This window comes from Rhinoraja longicauda, chromosome 9 (genome assembly GCF_053455715.1).
Source record: "Rhinoraja longicauda isolate Sanriku21f chromosome 9, sRhiLon1.1, whole genome shotgun sequence".
Taxonomy (NCBI): domain Eukaryota; kingdom Metazoa; phylum Chordata; class Chondrichthyes; order Rajiformes; family Arhynchobatidae; genus Rhinoraja; species Rhinoraja longicauda.
Genome location: NC_135961.1, coordinates 29889099 through 29908368, shown reverse-complemented (window position 1 = coordinate 29908368; position 19270 = coordinate 29889099). Strand labels below are relative to the sequence as shown.

At 42.6% G+C, this 19270-nt stretch overlaps 1 protein-coding gene across 2 annotated transcripts in view; it reads right to left on the bottom strand.

The window, feature by feature from the left end:
* Positions 1 to 1397: 1397 nt before the first annotated feature.
* msh2 (mutS homolog 2 (E. coli)) overlaps positions 1398 to 19270 on the bottom strand; it is a 39590-nt gene continuing 21717 nt past the window's right edge. For both annotated transcript variants that reach the window (XM_078405018.1, XM_078405019.1), the window contains 8 exons: positions 17648 to 17771; positions 17107 to 17257; positions 15150 to 15247; positions 11404 to 11649; positions 10075 to 10279; positions 8579 to 8826; positions 4114 to 4286; positions 1398 to 1923 (listed from right to left, as the gene is read on the bottom strand). In XM_078405018.1, coding sequence (XP_078261144.1) covers positions 1747 to 1923; positions 4114 to 4286; positions 8579 to 8826; positions 10075 to 10279; positions 11404 to 11649; positions 15150 to 15247; positions 17107 to 17257; positions 17648 to 17771 — 1422 coding nt within the window. In that variant the 3' untranslated portion in view covers positions 1398 to 1746. The remainder of the gene's footprint in view (positions 1924 to 4113; positions 4287 to 8578; positions 8827 to 10074; positions 10280 to 11403; positions 11650 to 15149; positions 15248 to 17106; positions 17258 to 17647; positions 17772 to 19270) is intronic.

The following is a 19270-nucleotide window of genomic DNA, read 5'->3' as shown; positions in this document are numbered from 1 at the left end:
GCAAACCCGACAACCCTCGTTGAGTCCAAACCTCTCCTGTGGGCACGGCCACCCCCGTTGGGTTCAAACCTCTCCTGTGGGCCTGGCAACCCTCCCCTGACGACCCGTGGACCTGTTGCCAGCCGGGGAGTCTCCCCCAGTGCCGCGGGGAGAGGGAAGGGGAGACTGAGCCACTCACTCCAGCCCCGTGCGGCCATCTCGGTGGCCAGCAGCAGGAGAGCTCTCCTCAACCCCCCCATTGGCCGCCACACCCGTAACTCGGGCGGTTCCCACCCCCCCCTCCGAGCAGTAACCCTCCCCCAACTGCGCACGCGCGGATCCGGAGGCCATCTTACATAAGTATTAGATCAACGAGCCCCAAGTGCGCAGGCGCGGTCCCGTTTGTTCTGCTCTGATTCAAATATAGGTTTACTGTTCCAGCACTGGTCAGTCATACAGCATGGAAAGGCCCTTCATTCTAACTCTTCCATTAGATGCCCATCTAAACGTTCCATTTACCTGCATTTGGCCTGTGTCCCTCTAAGCCTTTCTATCCATGTACCGGTCCAAGTGTCTTTTAAACGTTGTGATTGTACCGGCCTCAACTGCGTCATATGGCAGCTCATTCTACATACCCACACCTCCGAGTGAAGAGTTGTCCCTCAGGTTACTATTAAATCTCTCCTCACCTTAAACCCATATCTTCTGGTTCTTTATGGCCCTACCCTGGGTAAAAAACTGCACATTCACCCTATGTATTCCCCTCATGATTCTTGCTGATGTAAAGTTGAGGGTCGGATACACTTTGCATCCAGACTCTTTCTTCAGAGTGTACCACATGGCAAGTCTAGTGGTGATCAGTCAGTCAGGTGAGTAGGATCTAACCCTCAGACATCTAACATCTCACATTTAACTCTGAACATGGTATTCAAAGACTTCCTGAGGCATGAAATGACATCCCACGGTTCTCACATCCCAGGTGGGTGTGATTCTGCCCAATGATTACCAATTAGCCAAGATCTCAATTTTAAATTCTCGTTCATTGAAATCCCATTATACTTTCATTTCCACTTAAGGGTCCCCTTCTAGGCATCCACAGCTCCTTGACCTTATCTGCATTTGTTTTCCAACAAGAAGCAGTAATCATGTTTTGCATTGCTAGGGTTGGCCACCGAATTTAAATTAAACCTCAATCCTTTTTCTCAAAACTCTACCTCTGATCAAAGCAGCAATGATCTACATACTCCATTTGCTTAGTTTTATTTGGACTAACCTGGGACATATTTCCACATTCAAAGCAATATATAACTGCAAGTTATTTTCTTTACAGAATTTACTTTTTTTTAAATCAGGAAAATTTGTTTTTTTTACAGCTACAATTTGATAGTAACATCGAACAAGAAACAATCGGGATTTTTTAATAATTTTATTATAAATGTCATCTACAGAAAAGAAAACCATTACAAAATTAAGTGTAATGTGACTCGCATTGCAGATACAGTATGCAGAATAAATGAAGCAAAAAAAAAAGCAAGCAATAGCACACTATGCAGACTCCAGTTTTACACTTGCCTTCTGCATGGGTGATGCACCCCTCAAACTCTTCATAACATGACCGACTTAGCCACTGCCAAGAATAATGCCCTCGGGTAGTTTATGAACCTGACAGTTTTATACGTTAGCCTGCATTCAATGTGAAGAAACTATTTATGTCTTCTTCCCATGATTGTCCATGTTATTTGGCTTGATTTCAGCTTATAAATTCTTTCACTTTGAAGCCATGACCGTGGACTTTGCAATCATCTCATTGACGAAACTGTTATTCTGTGCCAGCACCTTAGATTTCAGCATCACCAACCTCTGCTTTACCTCTTCCTCAGAAAGGTCAGAAATGGGCAAAGCTTTGATGCTTGACAGAAAATCAGCAATGATTCTTTCACCATCCTACAGAAATGGAAGGGAAATATTATTCTACAATTGCAAACATTTCTTATAAATATTATGATCAAAGATACTAGAGGCGCAAGATGAACCACTCCGCCGAAATCGCCTATACTGAAGTGTAGTACACAAAGGAGCGTAACGTCCGCCATTTTAGTAGGCAAAACCCGCCGTTCCATATGCCTCTCACAGTGTAATCAGTGACTTGGGGGAACAGTATGTGTGATGATACCATAAAAATGCTCATCTCTCAATTCACAGATTTTTGTTATTTTTCTTTTAAAATGTTTCTGCAAGTTTCAGCCTACTAAAGTGACGTCATGACATACTATGGTTTTTAGGGTCGAGTGGTTTATCTTGCTCTGTTCTATTATCTTTGGTTGTGATGTTTCAGTCTCTGTAATCACCAGAGGCGTTAGACATTCCAGTGAATTATTTTCCACGTGAGGATATTGCTCTATTAAATTTAATCAAATAGTTAAAGTGTTGCATAATCTTGGAAATCCTACAGAAAATAAGCAGTCGCCTAACCTCCAGCACATTCAATGGTCTGATACTTAGCGGAAATACCCATTGACATTCTTAAATTATAGGGAAACATGTCTCATCTTGTACCTAATACCACGGAGGAATCTTCAGATTTAAAAATTGGAAAAAAGAGCCCGAAGGCATAATTTACCAAGATCGTAAAAACTAAATTTTGTGAATGCATGGTAGATCGAGCAGCATGTGTGAAGAAAGAATTAGCGCTTCAGGTTCAAAACCCTTTGACTGTAGTAGGATTTTGGACCTGAAACGGTAAAACTGTTTTTGTTCTACTTTTATTTCAGATCTCTAACATCTGCAATAAAAAACAAAGTCCTGAAGTAACTTAGCAGGTCAAGCAACATTTATCAAGGGAAATGGACAAATGATATCGACAGTCAGGACCCTTCTACAAGCTGATAGAGTAGGAGAGAGAAAGCTTAAAAAGTGAGGTAGGGGTGGGCAAAGTGATAGGTGGCTACATGTGAGGAAGGGACATTGGCACACCGAAAGAGATGGTGAGAAAGTAAAATGGAAACAAATGGGTTTCAGATAAGGAAGAACAAGTGAAATGTAAAGCTGAAGGGAGAGCTATGGATGGAAGGGGGTGGGGATGGGGAAAGAAGGGGAACAAAAGGAAAATGTGGGACTCAAAGTAGGGCAGAGTGGGTGATGAGTAGAAGGTGGTGGGTAAAGGAACATGGTGACAGGGGTGATGGGATAAGGTGTGCACAACTGGCGTAAGGACGTTCATTTCAGATTGGAGAATTCACTCTTTATACCAGCGTTTCTCAACCGGGGTTCCCTGGAACACTAGGGTTCCGTTAGAGGTCGCTAGGGGTTCCGCAAGAAATTCCCAAGCCCTGGAGGTCTCCCCGAAAATGTGGCACCTAGCCTGGGCAAGGCAGCCAATCTCGACCTCATCGGGACTTCCACGGCCGATCGGTGGGTTGAATTTGCAACCTGCGGCCAGGGCTCTGGAACTCCAGCCCAGCTGGAGCCAGCACATCTATCCCCATAGCCGGCTTTGCAGGCCAGTATCTCGCCCCCCCCCCCCCCCCAGCAGCCTAGGTGGACCGTTCCGGTACTGTTGCACCCCCTATCGGAGGCCGTGACCTCCTTTGGTCAGGTAAAATGGATAAACTATTTTCTGATTTTCTGAAACCAAGAGTGCCAGAAAATCAGTAGTCGGGATCGAACCCAGTTCTCCGACGACTCATTCGCTGTAAGGCAGCAACTCTACTGGTGCGCCACTGTGGCCGGCTCGCTGTTTTTGAGGACTCTACCCCCTCCTCATTTTGCTCACCTCCATATTCCAATCCCCCTTTTCCCTTTTATAGTCCAGCACTTGTCTTTCCCTCAAGATTCCAGCATCTGCAGTTTTTATTTTTTACTTTCTAAGATAAAAATATTATAAACGGCTGCAATGTACATTCTTCGGTATTGCTATTTGTTTAATTGCATATGAGCTGTGGGGTTTCTGGTTTCAGCTTCCACTCTACCTATGCACATCTCCAATACCGGTAATACTAAAACATAAAAATAATTCCTCTTTCCTCCATTGCAAAACGTGTATGCAGTTTGAAATCTTGGTGGATGGGGGGGGGGGGGGGGGGGGGGGTCTAGCCTGTTCTGTTAAATTAAAACAGATTAGCTTCAGTCACAAACCTGCTTTTCTTGACGAGATTTCTTGGCCATTGGCCCATCATCAGAATCTTCAGTGCTCCCTGTGTTCTGGAACTCCTCAAGCTCCAGGGCTTTGTCTTTGGCACTTTGAATGACATGTCTGGGAAACTGAGCAAGCTCTGCCACATGAATTCCAAAACTCTGATCACAAACACCTACAAGCAAACAACATTATAGAACGTTTACAAAGATACAATTCATCCAGTTACTGCAAGCTTGGGAAGTAATATCAATATGACGATTTAAAGCAGCTAACAGTCCAACTCATCTTGTTACCTGCAGAGTAGGTGCTGCAGAGATGAATGACAGTTTCAAGTTCCGAGGAATCCACATCATTAGCACCCTAACCTGGCTAAGCTGCATCCCATCAGAACACATTCGGCGGCGCATCTGCAGTACTTCTAGAGAATCACTTGTGGACATGCTGCTTTTCGCAGACGTCCAAGAAAGTAAATACACTGATGCATTTGTGTGAAGGGACCAAGTTCGGTTGCTGGTGGTATGAATTTCTAGGAACTTGAAACTGTCGACCATCTCTTCAGCAGCTCCGTTGGGAAGGACCGGGGTGTTTACAAACCTCCTACCAACGGTCAACTCTTTTGAAGTCTAGGTTGCTGTCCTGACACCATCACGCAAGGTTCTCTATCTCCTTTCTGAACTCAGTCTCACCATTGATCTGGCCAAAAACAGCGGTATCATTGGTGAACATAAAAATTGAGTTGACGTTGTACATGGCTCGTTGATGACGTTGTACTTGTACTCCAAAGACGTACAGGTATGTAGGTTAATTGGCTGGGTAAATGTAAAAATTGTCCCTAGTGGGTGTAGGATAGTGTTAATGTACGGGGATCGCTGGGCGGCACGGACTTGGAGGGCCGAAAAGGCCTGTTTCCGGCTGTATATATATGATATGATGATATGGCCACACAGCAAGGGGTGTAAAGGGAGTAGAGCAAGGGACTGAGGACACAACCCTGAGGAACATCAGTGTTGACGGTCGGAGTGGAGGAAATGTTATGACACACTATCTGACGGAGGTCAGCCGGCCAAGATGTCCAGAAGCCAATTGCAGGTGGAGGCTCCAAGGCCAAAGTCCAGAAGTTTAGAGATGAGCTTATTTGGTATTATGGAATTAAAGGGTGAACTATATAGTCAATGAATAGCATCCTGACATTGATGTATTTATGGTCAAAGTGATTCCAAGTTCAATTTAGTGCAAGGAAGATGGCAAGCTCCATAGACCTATTTTTCTTTGTATGCAAGAGGTCTAGATTGTCCAGGAAACTGGAGGAGATGTGGGCATTACGACTCTTTCAAAGCACTTCAATATTTTAGAGCTACTGAGCTGGTAGTAGATTGAGATTGTAGCAAGAGATATCATATTCACTGTCATTAATTGTCATCTAATCATGAATGGATGTTACAGGAAAATGCGTGCAGTTAGAGACCTTTTCTTTAAGGCAATACACAGTGAAAACAATCAAATTTAGGACAATGATCCTTTGGTGCATTAAGATCATTACAGACACTAAGCAATAAAACGGTTGATGTGCAAGAGCAGTAATTGCTCATCCACACGAGTCTCCCTGCAATACTGCAAAAGAACATTAATTACAGACATTCAAAATAAATTAAATATGGAAGCATGCAAATCCTGCTGATGTTAAATTGAGATCAAAAGTGGAACTGTAGGACAGATCAGGCTTGTAAACAGAATGAATTGTGGGAGTTAAGCAGTGAAGCAGTTAAAATAGAAATTTTGAAAAATTTCGATCGATGAGGCAAATAACTCACATATCCATGGGATGACTATGCTGCTTCTCTCATCAGGAATTCACTAGACACTTGTAAACCTTTTAAAGCTTGCACTGACTCATGCATATTTTATCGGCATAATTAATTTTTAAATAGGATTAAAAAAGATGATCAAACGTACAAAAACAGTAACTTGCAGAATTCAAATCTATCTTGTTGCCTCAGATCCAAGAAAGACAATCGGGCATAGGTTGTCAAATCTATTTGAGATGGAAAGCTAAACAATAAGTAATAATGCTACCTGTTGATGGGGATATCATGCAAGTTGCTTTCTACTGAGCTGGTAAATCTTTCAGAACAAAGGTTGAGTCAGGGCCATGTTTTCAAACATGGGTATTCGATGCACAATCAAAGGTTGTTTGGATGGCAAGCCATACCCAAAAACGGAAGCATTTATGCAATCAGACCTCCCAACATTTGATTTTACAAATTCATAATTTTGATGTCCAAAATTCATAATTTTACATCAAAATTCATAATATGGCAAGTAATGCAACTTTTCAGCAAAAAAAAGTATGCACGCCAAATGCGTATACGCATTGCACTACATTCATGTGTGAAAAACAAATATTATTTCCTACAGTCTGTAGTTCTTGGACTAATTGTACAATGTCATGCCTATCACGAGTATATTCTGCTATTTATAGAAAGGTTATTGAACAGAAATACTTTTTACAACACAAAGAAAAAATGGTTTTGTTTTTTCTATTTTGCTTTTTCCTTACACATCCCAATTATCTTGGTATTGAATAAAAGAACAATGGTCATAAAATGTATGGCTACGTTATGAAGAGTTTCATTTAAAACTGCACATACCTAATTTCACTGAAGACATACTTGCTCCAGTGGTCTTCAACAGCAAATCACAACGGTCCATGTCACCCCCCCCACCTCCCCTCCACCCCTCCCCCCCTACTCCACTCCCCCTCCCCTCCTCCACCCCTCCCCTCCCCCTACCCAACCTCTACCCCTCCCACCCCCACACTCCTCTCCACCCCCACTCCCTCGGCGGCGAGGCCAGGCCAGGGGCGAGGCCAGGCCAGGGGCGAGGAACCCCCTGGCGACCTCTAGCGGCCGAATTGACAAATTGCAATTACCAACTGTTTTGTGGAAAAAAGTGAGGCAAAATCGGAATGACTGCAATGAAGAAAGCGGACACTTTCCGCTACATTCGGAAGGATTGGGAGGGGTGGGTCAGAGCATCTCTGTAAAGGCAAGGCTTGTGGAGTGCTCCCGGTCAGCAGTGGTGAGTACCTACCGAGAGTAATCCAAGGAGGGACAAACCGCAAACCAGCGACAGGGTGTTGGGTGCCCAAGGCTCAACGATGCGCAAGTCTATCCCGTCTGGTCCGAACCGACTGTGGGAAGACGACAAGCCGGTGGACGGAGTGTGATGCTCTGGGCAATGTTCTGCTGGGAAAACCTGGGTCCGGCCATTCATGTGGACGTCAATATAACACGTGTCACCTACCTAAACATCATTGCTGACCAGTCACACCCCTTCATGGCAATGGTATTCCCTGATGGCAGTGGCCTCTTTCAGCAGGATAATGCGCCCTGCCACACTGCACACATTGTTCAGGAATGGTTTGAGGAACATAATGGTGTTCACGGTTGCCCTGGCCTCCAAATTCTCCAGATCTCAATTCGATTGAGCATCTGTGGGATGTGCTGGATCGACAAGTCGGATGCACGGCAGCTCCACCTCGCAACTTACTGGACTTGAAGGATCTGCTGCTAATGTTTTGGTGCCAGATACTACAGGACACCTTCAGGGGTCTTGTAGAGTCCATGCCTCGGCGGGTCGGAGCTATTTTGGCAGCACAACGAGGACCAACAGCATATTAGGCAGGTGGTCATAATGTTTTGGCTGATCGGTGTATACCTGATATCTCAATCTACATTGCAGCCCGTGCGCTTTTTTATCTCACCTTCTGCATAGCTGTGACACTATATTCTGCATTATTTATTTTCTTTTTGCACTACCTGTTGTATGGTTTGATTGTAATCAAATCATGATTTACCCATAGAGCACATGAGACAACGCATTTCACTGTATTGCAGCACATGTGACAATAATAAAACAATCTATCACAGATTTTCCAGCACCCTTTTCTGGTTCCTGCCCTTTTCTGGTTTACCCGTTGTGCCTGACCAGAGGTAGTCCAACAGTACCGGAACAGACTGCCTCGGCCACCCAGGGGCCACGATAATGGCCCGCAAAGCCGTCTATGGTAACGGATCTGCTGGCTCTGACTGGGCTGGAGCTCCAGAGCCCTGGCTGCGGGTGGCAAATTCAACCTGCCGATCTGCTGCGGTTGGCTACGGGAATGGATCTGCCGGCTCCGACCGGGCCAGAGTGCCAGACCCCTAGCCGCAGGGAGAAAATACGACCCGCCGATCGGCGCAGAAGTCCCGGTGAGGTTGAGATCAGCTGCCTCACCTGGCATTGGTGCCACAAGGGGGGCATTTCAAGTGTACTCTTGTAATTTTGTCCAGATTAAAGGAGGTGCCGGACTACCAGCCGTTAAAATGGTGGTGGACCTGTACCATTAATTTGTTTGTGCCATTGAATGAACAGAGCAGATAACATTTCAAATTAAACTAATGCCACTGTATGTTTATACCTTACCTTTCTTCACACGGTACAACATGGTTAGTGTTTCATCTGTGGTGAGGGCAGTCACATGCAAGTTATTCACTGTTGGTACTTGATCAGCCAGGGCAGTCAACTCGTGGAAATGGGTGGCAAACATACAAAATGCACAAATCTTGGTGGAAATATATTCTGATATGGCCCAGGCCAGGCCAAAACCATCATAGGTAGAGGTTCCTCTTCCCAATTCATCAATAATGATCAATGAGTGTTCAGTTGCCGATCTGGGAAAGAAAGAACAGTTTAAAGTTAATGATCTAAAGAATTGTCAGACCTCATTGATTTCCATCCCCCATTAAACATCTGCATTATCCTTGATGGCATACAAAAGCTTGTCCTCTTTTCAACTCAAATTGATATAAAACTGAACTTTGGTTACACGGTCCATAGTGCACACTGTCGTTCCCATAACTCACTGTGGTGAAATCAAAAACCCGATTAATGTGACCTATTTTTGATTTTTTGTGTTCAGGATCTGAATTATTACTGTTTCCTCCTTTATTTAACGCTCTTTAAATTGGAGACTTGGAATAAATCATGACCATTTCTTTCCCTCCTCTCTTCAATACACCAACCTGTTGCTTTTTTAACTGTATTGCTCACAGCAAAATAAAATGAGTGGGCATTTTTTTAACATTTATTAGACGATTTCTCTCTTACAACGTGCAGAGGGGATTAACATGAGAATGTTCAATTTCCAAAGCTCCTCATACTGGAACAACAGTGCCTATTTGTTTGGGGGATAAATATCTGGTAGGAAACTGAAGGAAGAGGAATATCAGTTGATGTGTCTCGCCACCTGTTCAACTGAGCCCTCCAATTTATTGACTTCACTGCACTGATTTTATGGACTGGTCAAGCAGGCTGGAAGAGCTGCACGATTGCACCTGCTCTCACTTTATTGGAACTCATGAGTCAGGTTTCTAGAGCCAGCATTTCATTCAGCATGAATTGAGCTGTTGACAATTGTTTAATACATAAGAAAAAAAACATGTGGGTCTTATCCAGACATGCTGGAAATTTGATTGAGTGATTAGAAAGATCAATAAAAAGCTAAACACTGAGCCGCAGCTGAATGTTTATTCTAAATTACAGAATTCTAAGATTCTAAATTATCCGTCAGTGTAGGAGGCCCTCTGCTGCTAAAATAATTAAGTTCCACATTAGTAACACTTCCCTTTTTTTAGCTCTTTTCTATGGAAGCCATTTTCAGAACTCACAACTTAAAAACTAAAGTTGTTAAGTCTTAGGAACAGATTAGGCCATTCAGCCTAGAGTCTACTCCACTGTTTAATCATGGCCGATCTATTTTTCCCTCGCAACACCATTCTCTTGCCTTCTCCTCATAACCTTTCTAAGGGTACGACCTAAAATCAGATTCAACAATTGCTGACTGATTTATAACCATTTTCAGTTAAAACGTCACTCGGTTTTAGGGTGGAGCACATGGTAGCTATGAGAAGCATTCTTACCTCAAGATAGCTGCAGTTTCCAACATTTCCGCCATGAATGTTGAAACCCCTTTGAGTTGACTGTCACCAGCGCCAACCCGAGCAAGGATGCAGTCAACAATACTTATCTCCGCAGAATCACAGGGTACAAAACAACCAATCTGGGCCATCAAAACCACCACACCAGTCTGCCGGATATATGTTGATTTACCACCCATATTGGGACCTACAAAATAGGTACAAGCAAGAACAACCAGATCGGCATCATCAAGAAAAGAAGATACAAAGTCAAGATGGTGAATCACATTTCTAAGCAACCACTTGTTTGCACAACTTTGACCATATTTGCTGTACTGCTTTGGAGCACCTATGTGCTTACTTTGTTCTGACCCAGAGTCTTCAGGGTTTTTATTTTGTCAAACCCTTATGGACTCGTATGGACAGGTTACAAAGCTGGAATATCCATGTCTTGCAGTCAATTGCTGTCGGTCAAGTTAAGTTACATTTGGTTTCCATAAACTTCCTAAAAAACGAGGGAAGAAACATGGAAAATGTAATGTCATATAAAGTGGGTTGAAATGATCAATGGACAAAGCAACTGTGATTGAGTCAGCAGCTGCTACAAGAGCCAAACATGGCAAATTATATTAAAAGACATTTGGTAGGGTTTGGGGGGCAATGGGCCAAATGCAGGCAAATGGGACTAGCCCAGTACATTAACTTCGTTGGTACGGACAAGGTAGGTCGAATGGCCTCTTACTGTGCCTTATTTCTCTAATACTCTGTGACTAAATATGAAATAGAAAATGCTGAGAACTACTTTTGATGAAAGGTCATTAACCTTTAACGTCGGCTTCGTTCCTCTCTCCAAGGATATTATCTGACTTTACTGTTTTTAGCATTTCCTACTTTTATAATATTTTCAGTTTCAGATTTCCAGCATCTGCTGTATTTCGTTTTCGCTCCAGTTACAAGAAACTAGCAAGGACTCCACAGTAGACAAGGACCTTCACACCTCTGCATAAACAAAGTTGATTCAATTGCTCTCTTACTAAGTTAGGTCAACCATTCTTCAGGCACCAAACAATTTCCTCCTAGTTTGGAAATTATTGCACAGTGGACAGCTCAGGGCCATTTTAATCCTCCATTGGCTTGGATGAAAAACAGGATATTAGATACCGTGACAAAATTGTCATAGGCCTAATTTATGAGGACAATAACTCTCAATGAACTTTCTAGGAAGAACACAACAGCATGACGATCAGAGCAGGGATGTATGTGGCAAAATCACAATTAGATGAACTGTTAACTTATCTTACTGTTTTACCCAGTAAGATCATCAACATTTACCTGTTATTATCTGGAACATCTGTTTATCTTTTTCAAATGTAACATCATTGGGTATGAAGGCCACATCATCTTGGATCTCAATACATGGATGCCTGGAAGCCTTCAAGACAATCCGACCTTGACCTTTTTCAAGGATCACCGGCCTCACATATGGCACAGGGGCTCCATTGGCTACATGGGCAAAGCTGACCACCGCATCCAGTTGTGCAATCACGTCATTTAGAGTCTGTTGAGGTTCCACATACCCTGTTTTAAAAAAAAGAGATATTATGGTAAACCACAAACCTTTTGCGAGAGATTTTGGATAGCTTCAGCAAAGAAACAATGGAAATAAAACAGAGAATGCTCTAAATACTCAGCAGGTTAAGCAGCACAGACGGAGAGAGAAGTAGTGTTTTTAGCTCAATACCTTCTTATCATTAATTCACATGAGGCACCAAAGACTCAAAACGTTACTTTACTCTTTCTCTTTGCAGATGCTGCCTGGCCTGCCACGCATTTTCAACATTTTGTTTTACTTTAGATTTAGTGTTTACTTTTAATATCTGGGTCTGGAAATATACTTTTAATGGAGATTTGGGGTGGGCTGGGGGGAAAGGTACTGGAGAATACGGAGGCATAGTTATATAAAACAGTACAATCTCACCCTACCCACAGGACAGATAAATTGACAGTCTGGCTAATTGAGGTGGGGGGTGATGGCAGGGGGTCTGGTCACAGCATCTTACCACAATGGGGAAGAAAGTCTGTGACTTCTTGGTGTGGTCTGGAGAAGCACTCTGATCCCATAACAAAAATAACTTTTGAAACCAAATTTTGATAGGACATCAAATTGAATTGTTAATTAATTCTATTTCCGACCACAAATACAGCCTGACTCACTGAACTTTTTCAATATTTTGTGCCTTTATTTAACCCATGCTAGACCCAATTCTGAAATTTCCAGTTGTTGTTATAGCATTTGGCACCTAAAGCTACCTGACCCATAGTCTGTACCCGCCTGGGGAGTTAAAATTGAAGCTCAGAAGTTTTCCAAATGGTGCTCAAAATGTTAATTTTCACTCATATTTCAGAAAAGTAGAGGGTTCATTCTGCAATGTTATATTACATCCACTTGAGTTACCAAAGTTGGACTATAACTGGCGACTGTCTGGCTGATCAGTCTGAAGGGTCTCGGCCCGAAACTTCACCCATTCCTTCTCTCCAGCGATGCTGCCTATCCCACTGAGTTACTCCAGCATTTTGTGTCTACCTTATAACTGGAGACAGATATATTCAGGATATTATCAGGATAAGATATTAGTGGTTCAAATTATTTACTGCGGAGTAACGATGGAAGTGAGCATAGGTGAGGAATTTAAGATAGCACTGTTGGCATGTGGAGCCAAAAATGACACGTGTCCAGTCATTGAAACTACTGATAATTTGCAAACAAATTGATCCGTGTAAATGTTGCTAAATAAATAAGACCTTCATTTGCAGTAGGCCTGATCAAGTTAAATATCTCAAAAGCACAAAATAAAACACACTGCTGGAGGAACTCAGGGGTCAAGCAGCATCTTCTTCAGTTTGGAAGGGCTTGCAAGAAATCACCAGCTACAAAAGGAAATCTCCTTGGACAATCGTCAGCTGACCAACAACCTGAACGAGTTTCACTGCCGGTTCGAGAAACAGAAACATAATCCTGGGATCCCCTCCCCCCCCCCCCCCCCCCCCCCCCCCAATCATCACTTCACACGTACTCACAGACTGACGCTAGTTTGCAAAGACTGGACCCTTTCCCACCCACTCCTCCCCAAGCAGCATTTCACACGTACTCACAGTCTGACCACGCTCTGAAAAGACTGGACCCTTCCCCACCCATTCCTCCCCAAGCAGTAATTCACACCTATTCACAGACTGACTACAGTTTGCAAAGACTGGCCCCTTCTCCCCCCACCCCTCTGCTATCACCAATTCCCACATACTCACAGCCTCATTCACTGCCCAACATCAGTCTGGCCAATTCTCCATCTCCAACAATGGAAATTGCAGAGGTGCAGAGGCTATTCAGGAAATAGAAAAGCCGGAAATCTCCAGGACCATGACAATGTTTCCCCCTCTACCCTCAAGCTCTGTGCCGAACAACTGGCACCGATCTACACATACATTTTCAACCAGTCCCAGCAAACCTGCACTGTCCCTGCCTGCTTCAAGTTCTCCACTATTGTCCCTGTACCCAAACAGACAAGGATCACTGGTCTTAATGACAACAGACCTGTCGCACTGTAGTCATGAAGACCTTTGAAAGACTTGTGCTGGACCCTCTTCAGTTTGCTTGCAGGGCCAATAGATCGGTGGATGACGCAGTCAACCTAGGCCTGCACTTCATCCTCCAGCACCATTGTGCCAGAGCTACTGCACTCCAAACTCTCCCAGTTGACTATGCCTGAACCCCTCTGTCAGTGGATCATCAACTTCCTGACGGACAGGAAGCAGCATGTGAGGCTGGGAAAGCACATCTCGGACCCGGAAACCGTCAGCATAGGAGCATCGCAAGGCTGCGTACTCTCCCCTCTCCTTTACTCTCTCTACACCAACGACTGCACCTCCAGACTCCTCTGTCAAGCTCCTCAAATTTGCAGATGACACAACCCTGATTGGACTGATCCAGGATGGGGAGGAATCAGCCTACAGACGGGAAGTGGCACAGCTGGTGTCCTGATGCCATCACAACAACCTGGAGCTCAATGCTCTTAAGACAGTGGAACTAATTGTAGACTTTCGAAGAACTCCCCCTCCCCACCAATAACACTATAGTCACATCTGTGGAGTCATTTAAGTTCCTTGGAACCATCATCTCCAGGGACCTTAAATGGGGGGCCACCATCGACTCCAGTTAAAAAGGCCCAACAGAGGATGCACTTCCTGCGGCAACTGAGGAAACACAATCTGCCACAGGCAATGATGGTCCAATTCTACACTGCTATCATTGAGTCCGTCCTCACCTTCTCCATCATGGTCTGGTTTGGCTCAGCCACCAAGCATGACATCCGGAGGTTGCAACAGATCGTTCGATCAGCTGAGAAGATTGTTGGCTGCAACCTTCCCCCCATTGACGAACTGTACACGGCCAGGAAGCGAGCGGGCAAGATCATCTCTGATCCCTCTCACCCTGGCCACAAAATCTTTGAAGCACTTCCCTCTGGAAGGCGATTCTGGACTGTCAAAGCAGCCACAGCCAGGCATAAAAACTGTTTTTTTTTCCCACGAGTAGTAGTTCTACTCAATAACCAAAGTCTGTAGTCTCTTTTTTGCTCCGGTTTATTTTCACCCACATGTTTAGACCATAATGTTGTATCCTTATTGTTTTGATGTGGTTATGCTTTATTCTTAATTGTTAACAGTATGTTTGTGTTGGGAGCGGAGCACCAAGGCACATTCCTTGTATATGCACATACTTGGCCAAAAAAAACTTATTCATTCATTCATCTGTGGGAAGAAAGATATTGTCAAAGTTTCGGGTTTAGGACTAATAAAGGCCACTCTACAACGAACCAAGAAATGGTTTTGTGGGTGACTCCAAATAATTTATGGCAGCAACAAGCAGAGGAAGAAGATATTTTCTTAATTGATCAATGCCAGCCAAGGCACCTAGAAATGAGCTGTCTTTCCTTTAAATATTGAAGCGTATCATTGCACACAAGCGAACAGACCAACCAGACTTCAATGCCTTAAAAAGTGAAATTTCTTCCAGAACATTTTACCTGCAGAGATATTAATGATTTCTTTAACAATTGCATTCTGCGCTTCTTCATACTCTCCTCTGTTCTTCATGTATTCCTCATTGTAGGAGCTCAGCTTACTAGAGAAAGATCCACAAAATAAAGTTTCACAAACTCTTTTCTTCAAATAAACAGCTTCTCATTTCTGAAATAAGCAATGCATTTGGAAAGGACAGTGCATCTTTGCATTTGATCAAGCAAAACACCAAGGCAGCTTGAAAGCAGGTGGCTGTTTGGAATTGCAATACTGAAGGGAAAGAGGTAGGGACAACATTTCACTTTTGTACTTGCAGGAAAATGATGTCCATGACGGATGCAAATTGGAATATTTATGGTAGAGTTCTTCCAAATTTGTGACAAGGTACGTAATCTACCATACAAGTTCAAATTTTGACAAAAGGGATTCAGAGAGAACATAGAATAAAACAAGGTTTTCATTTACAGACTCAATGTGTGGAGAAATCAGCAGATACAATGGATGGGTGAAGTTTCAAGTTGAGACTCTTCCTCAGACTGAAAATAGGGGGTGGGGGGGTGAAGAGCTGGAGGCGAGAAGAAAACCAGGACCATTCAGGGCAGGCCACAAATGACCTCAGGCACAGTGTGCCTGGTCGGCCCATTGTTGGCCACGGATGGTGTGATCTCAAGAGGGGAACAATGTAGAGAACTGTGGAATTGGTTAAAACAACTAGGGTGTGGAAGGGGGCAGGGGAGTGCAAGTAGGTTATTTAAAATTAGCAAATTCAAAGGTCACACTGCTAGGTTGTAAGCTACCCAAGTGAAATATGAGGTGCATTTCTTCCAAGTTGTGTGTGACTTCATTCTGGCAGTAGAGCAGGCCCAGGACAGAAAGGTCAGTATGGGAATGGGATTAACTACTCAGATTGTGCAATAGAGAAAATAAGTAAAATAGTGGGAACTAGCTGCATCAAATTCATGGTTGTTAAATAATTTCAGAAAGTACTCAAGGATTTGGAGACACAGAAAGAGGATATGACCTCGACAGTGGAAATAGCTAAGACGAACACACAAATAAAACATGTTGGAGGAAGTTATCGCTTCAATTTAGTGACCTCTCATCAAAATGGGAAAAGTTTTTCAATAACCTTCAACTTTAACTCCAGTTGTTCCAGTAAGTATATTACATTGATTTTGTGGAAAAACAACACAAATGGTCTATTTGATTTTTGTACTCTGTCCTACATCACGAGATTAATGGTCATCCAGCTCCAACTGACTTTTCCTCTGCATAAATCATCATAATGCTGTGCAACTGGTTTCTCAAAACATTACCCAATTAAAACCGTGTCCTGTAGACTAATGAAGCATTAATAATGGAGAAGCAATACTTGAAGTTGTGCTCTAATTCTCAGCTCCCTGTCCCAAATGCAAAAAATAACATCCTCAGTAGTTAAATTGACTGTGGATTAATTAGAGGTCGCATCCTACTATGCTCATAAATAGCAATAATACATATTTATTTTTTGGAATTCAAAGATAACATCCTTCCTTCCCCAACTCAAAAAATGGAAAAACATAATGATACCAGGCAGTACAACACCTTAAAGAATAAAATAGTTTATTCTATTTTAGGCTTAAAAGCAAAGGTATAACTAGGCTGAAAGAGGTAGAATGACGCATGAGGAATGACTGTGAAACCAATATCTGAAGGATGGGGCATTCCATGGACATCAGTGATAACAAAGAACTTAGAACAGCACAGTACAAGAGCAGGCCCTTCTGCCCAAAATGGCTGTGCCGAACATAACACCAAGATCATCTCTTATCTAACTGCACCTATTTCATATTCCTCCGTACTCTGCATATCGATATTCCTATCCAAAAGCCTATTAAAAGCCACTATTGCATCTGCCTCAACAACCAACCCTGGCAGCGCGTTCCAAGTACTCACAGTAGGTAAACAAAATAAAATTCTAACCTATTTGCGAACCGGACTCCATTCTTCTGGATATCTATAGTATTAAATTTCTTATTGTTGCGAAGAGTCTTTTCCTCCTTGCAGGTGACGCGGAAGTAATAACCCAATTGAGCATTTGACTCCAGTTTCACAGTCTTTCCAGCTTCAAGACCTACATAAATCAACAAGATAATCATAGGTAACTATCTCACAGATATACAATTACAAAGTGTTCACTTTTGATTCATTTCTCTTCTCCACTCCCAAAACCACCTTTCTCAATCTTAATCCCATTTATTAACACTCCAAAGGTCAGTGTTTCTGGTGTTACCTATGGCTCGCCAAATCTGCTACCCAGATGTAGAACTCAGATTTGTAGTTGCCAACCAGGATTCAATATTATTAAATTTTGATTTAGTATTCAAATGGAAAGTGACTGATATCGACCACTGATGGATTGATACTCATGTGAAATATCTTGCTGTTTTTTATTATGTTAAAGCCACAATACCATGGTTGTTTAAACAAACACAGAAAAAAAAGTCATATAGCTATTTTGTACCTAACTCTCTGGCAGCTTGGTTGAGAGCTGACTGCATGCTTTTCTCCAGGCCATCCATCTTTTCTCTCAGTTCAGTTAGATTTGGGTCAAATGATGGTTTTACCAGGTACTCATGATTTTCCACCTGTCAAACATTAACATTAACATTAAGGTAACTATAAAAAAGCCATTAATTAATTTATCACCAGAAAGGAAGGTAATTCAGTACACTGGTGAGCTAGTGTCCATTTTTGAGGGAGTTTGGGAGAGGAAGGAAAAAATGGCAAAAACAGATTCTGGAAAGACTCAGCAGATCAAGCAGTGTCAATAGTTAAGAGCTTAATTGTCATATGTACTGAAAACAGAACAATGTAATTCTTATTAACAGCTCAGTAACAGCTCTGCACAGTATGCATAGATAAAATAAACAAAAAAAAAGTGCGATTTTTTTTTTTAGCTTTTTAAAAAACAATGCTAGTGCAAAACAAAAAGCAAGTCGTTCCCTGTGGGTCCAAGGCAATTCATTGTTTAGTTGGTCTTTGCAGCATTCAAGAGCTTCTGTGGAGAGAAACTGTTCATAATTCAGGGTGATGATTTTTCCTCTGATGAAAGGCCATTGACAAGTAATGCCTACAATGTTTCTCTCTCCACTGATGCCTGATATGAGCATTTACAGCATTTTCTGTTTTTGGAAAAGATCAGCAGGTTCTTAACCGGGAAGAATCTATCGCCTTGCATTACAAGACAAAAGTACCAGAAACGAGAACAAATCTCTGTACCTGTCATGGGATGATTAACATTTCAGGTATTCACTGGCAGAAACTAAAACCACTAACAAATACATCAAAACCTAATAACCTTCAGGAAATAGGAACCCGAATGACAACTGTTTAACTCAGATGGTGGTGGGTATATGGGGCAAGCTGCCAGATGAGCCTGTTGAGGCAGGAACAACAGCATTTAAAAGTCACTTGGACAGGTACATGGATAGGAAAGGTTTAGAGGGATCTGGGTCAAACACAGGAAAATGGAACTAACTTAGATGGAGCATCTTGGAAGAGTTGGCTGAAACGCTTGTTTCTGTGCTCTATGACTTCAAATAAATAAACAAATAGGACTGGATTGATACAGCACCAAGGTGACATTGCATAGTTGAAGGTGGCTTCTAAGGAATTAAATGAAAGAGGGTCCATCTGCTCTTTTAGATGGAAGAAAAAGACCCATAGCACTGCATTGAAGACAAGTGTGAAATTATTCTAGTATTTCCCCCAACCAGCATCAAATAATGTTTTGTTTACTGGGATCTCCATTAATGAAGACAATCGTGTGGTTTTATGAGAGAGAAATTGCAATATTTTTTTCCTGCAATAAATATCTACCATCACACCAACAATTAAACTTTCGTTTGGCTTCACTTTAAAAGCATCAGCTCACCTCTTAGACATGAGTGTGCAATGTCTCATACCAGACTAATGAAGGCCATTTCCTTTCATCCTACAGTACCAAACTAAAAATGGGAGTTTGGTTCACTCAACCATAATACAAAGATGACAGTGATAATGCACCATCCACACAGCCACTTCATGCAAGCACTTTCCACACTGACTTGCTTCCATAAGTCCAATTAGTGTTATCAATAGCCCT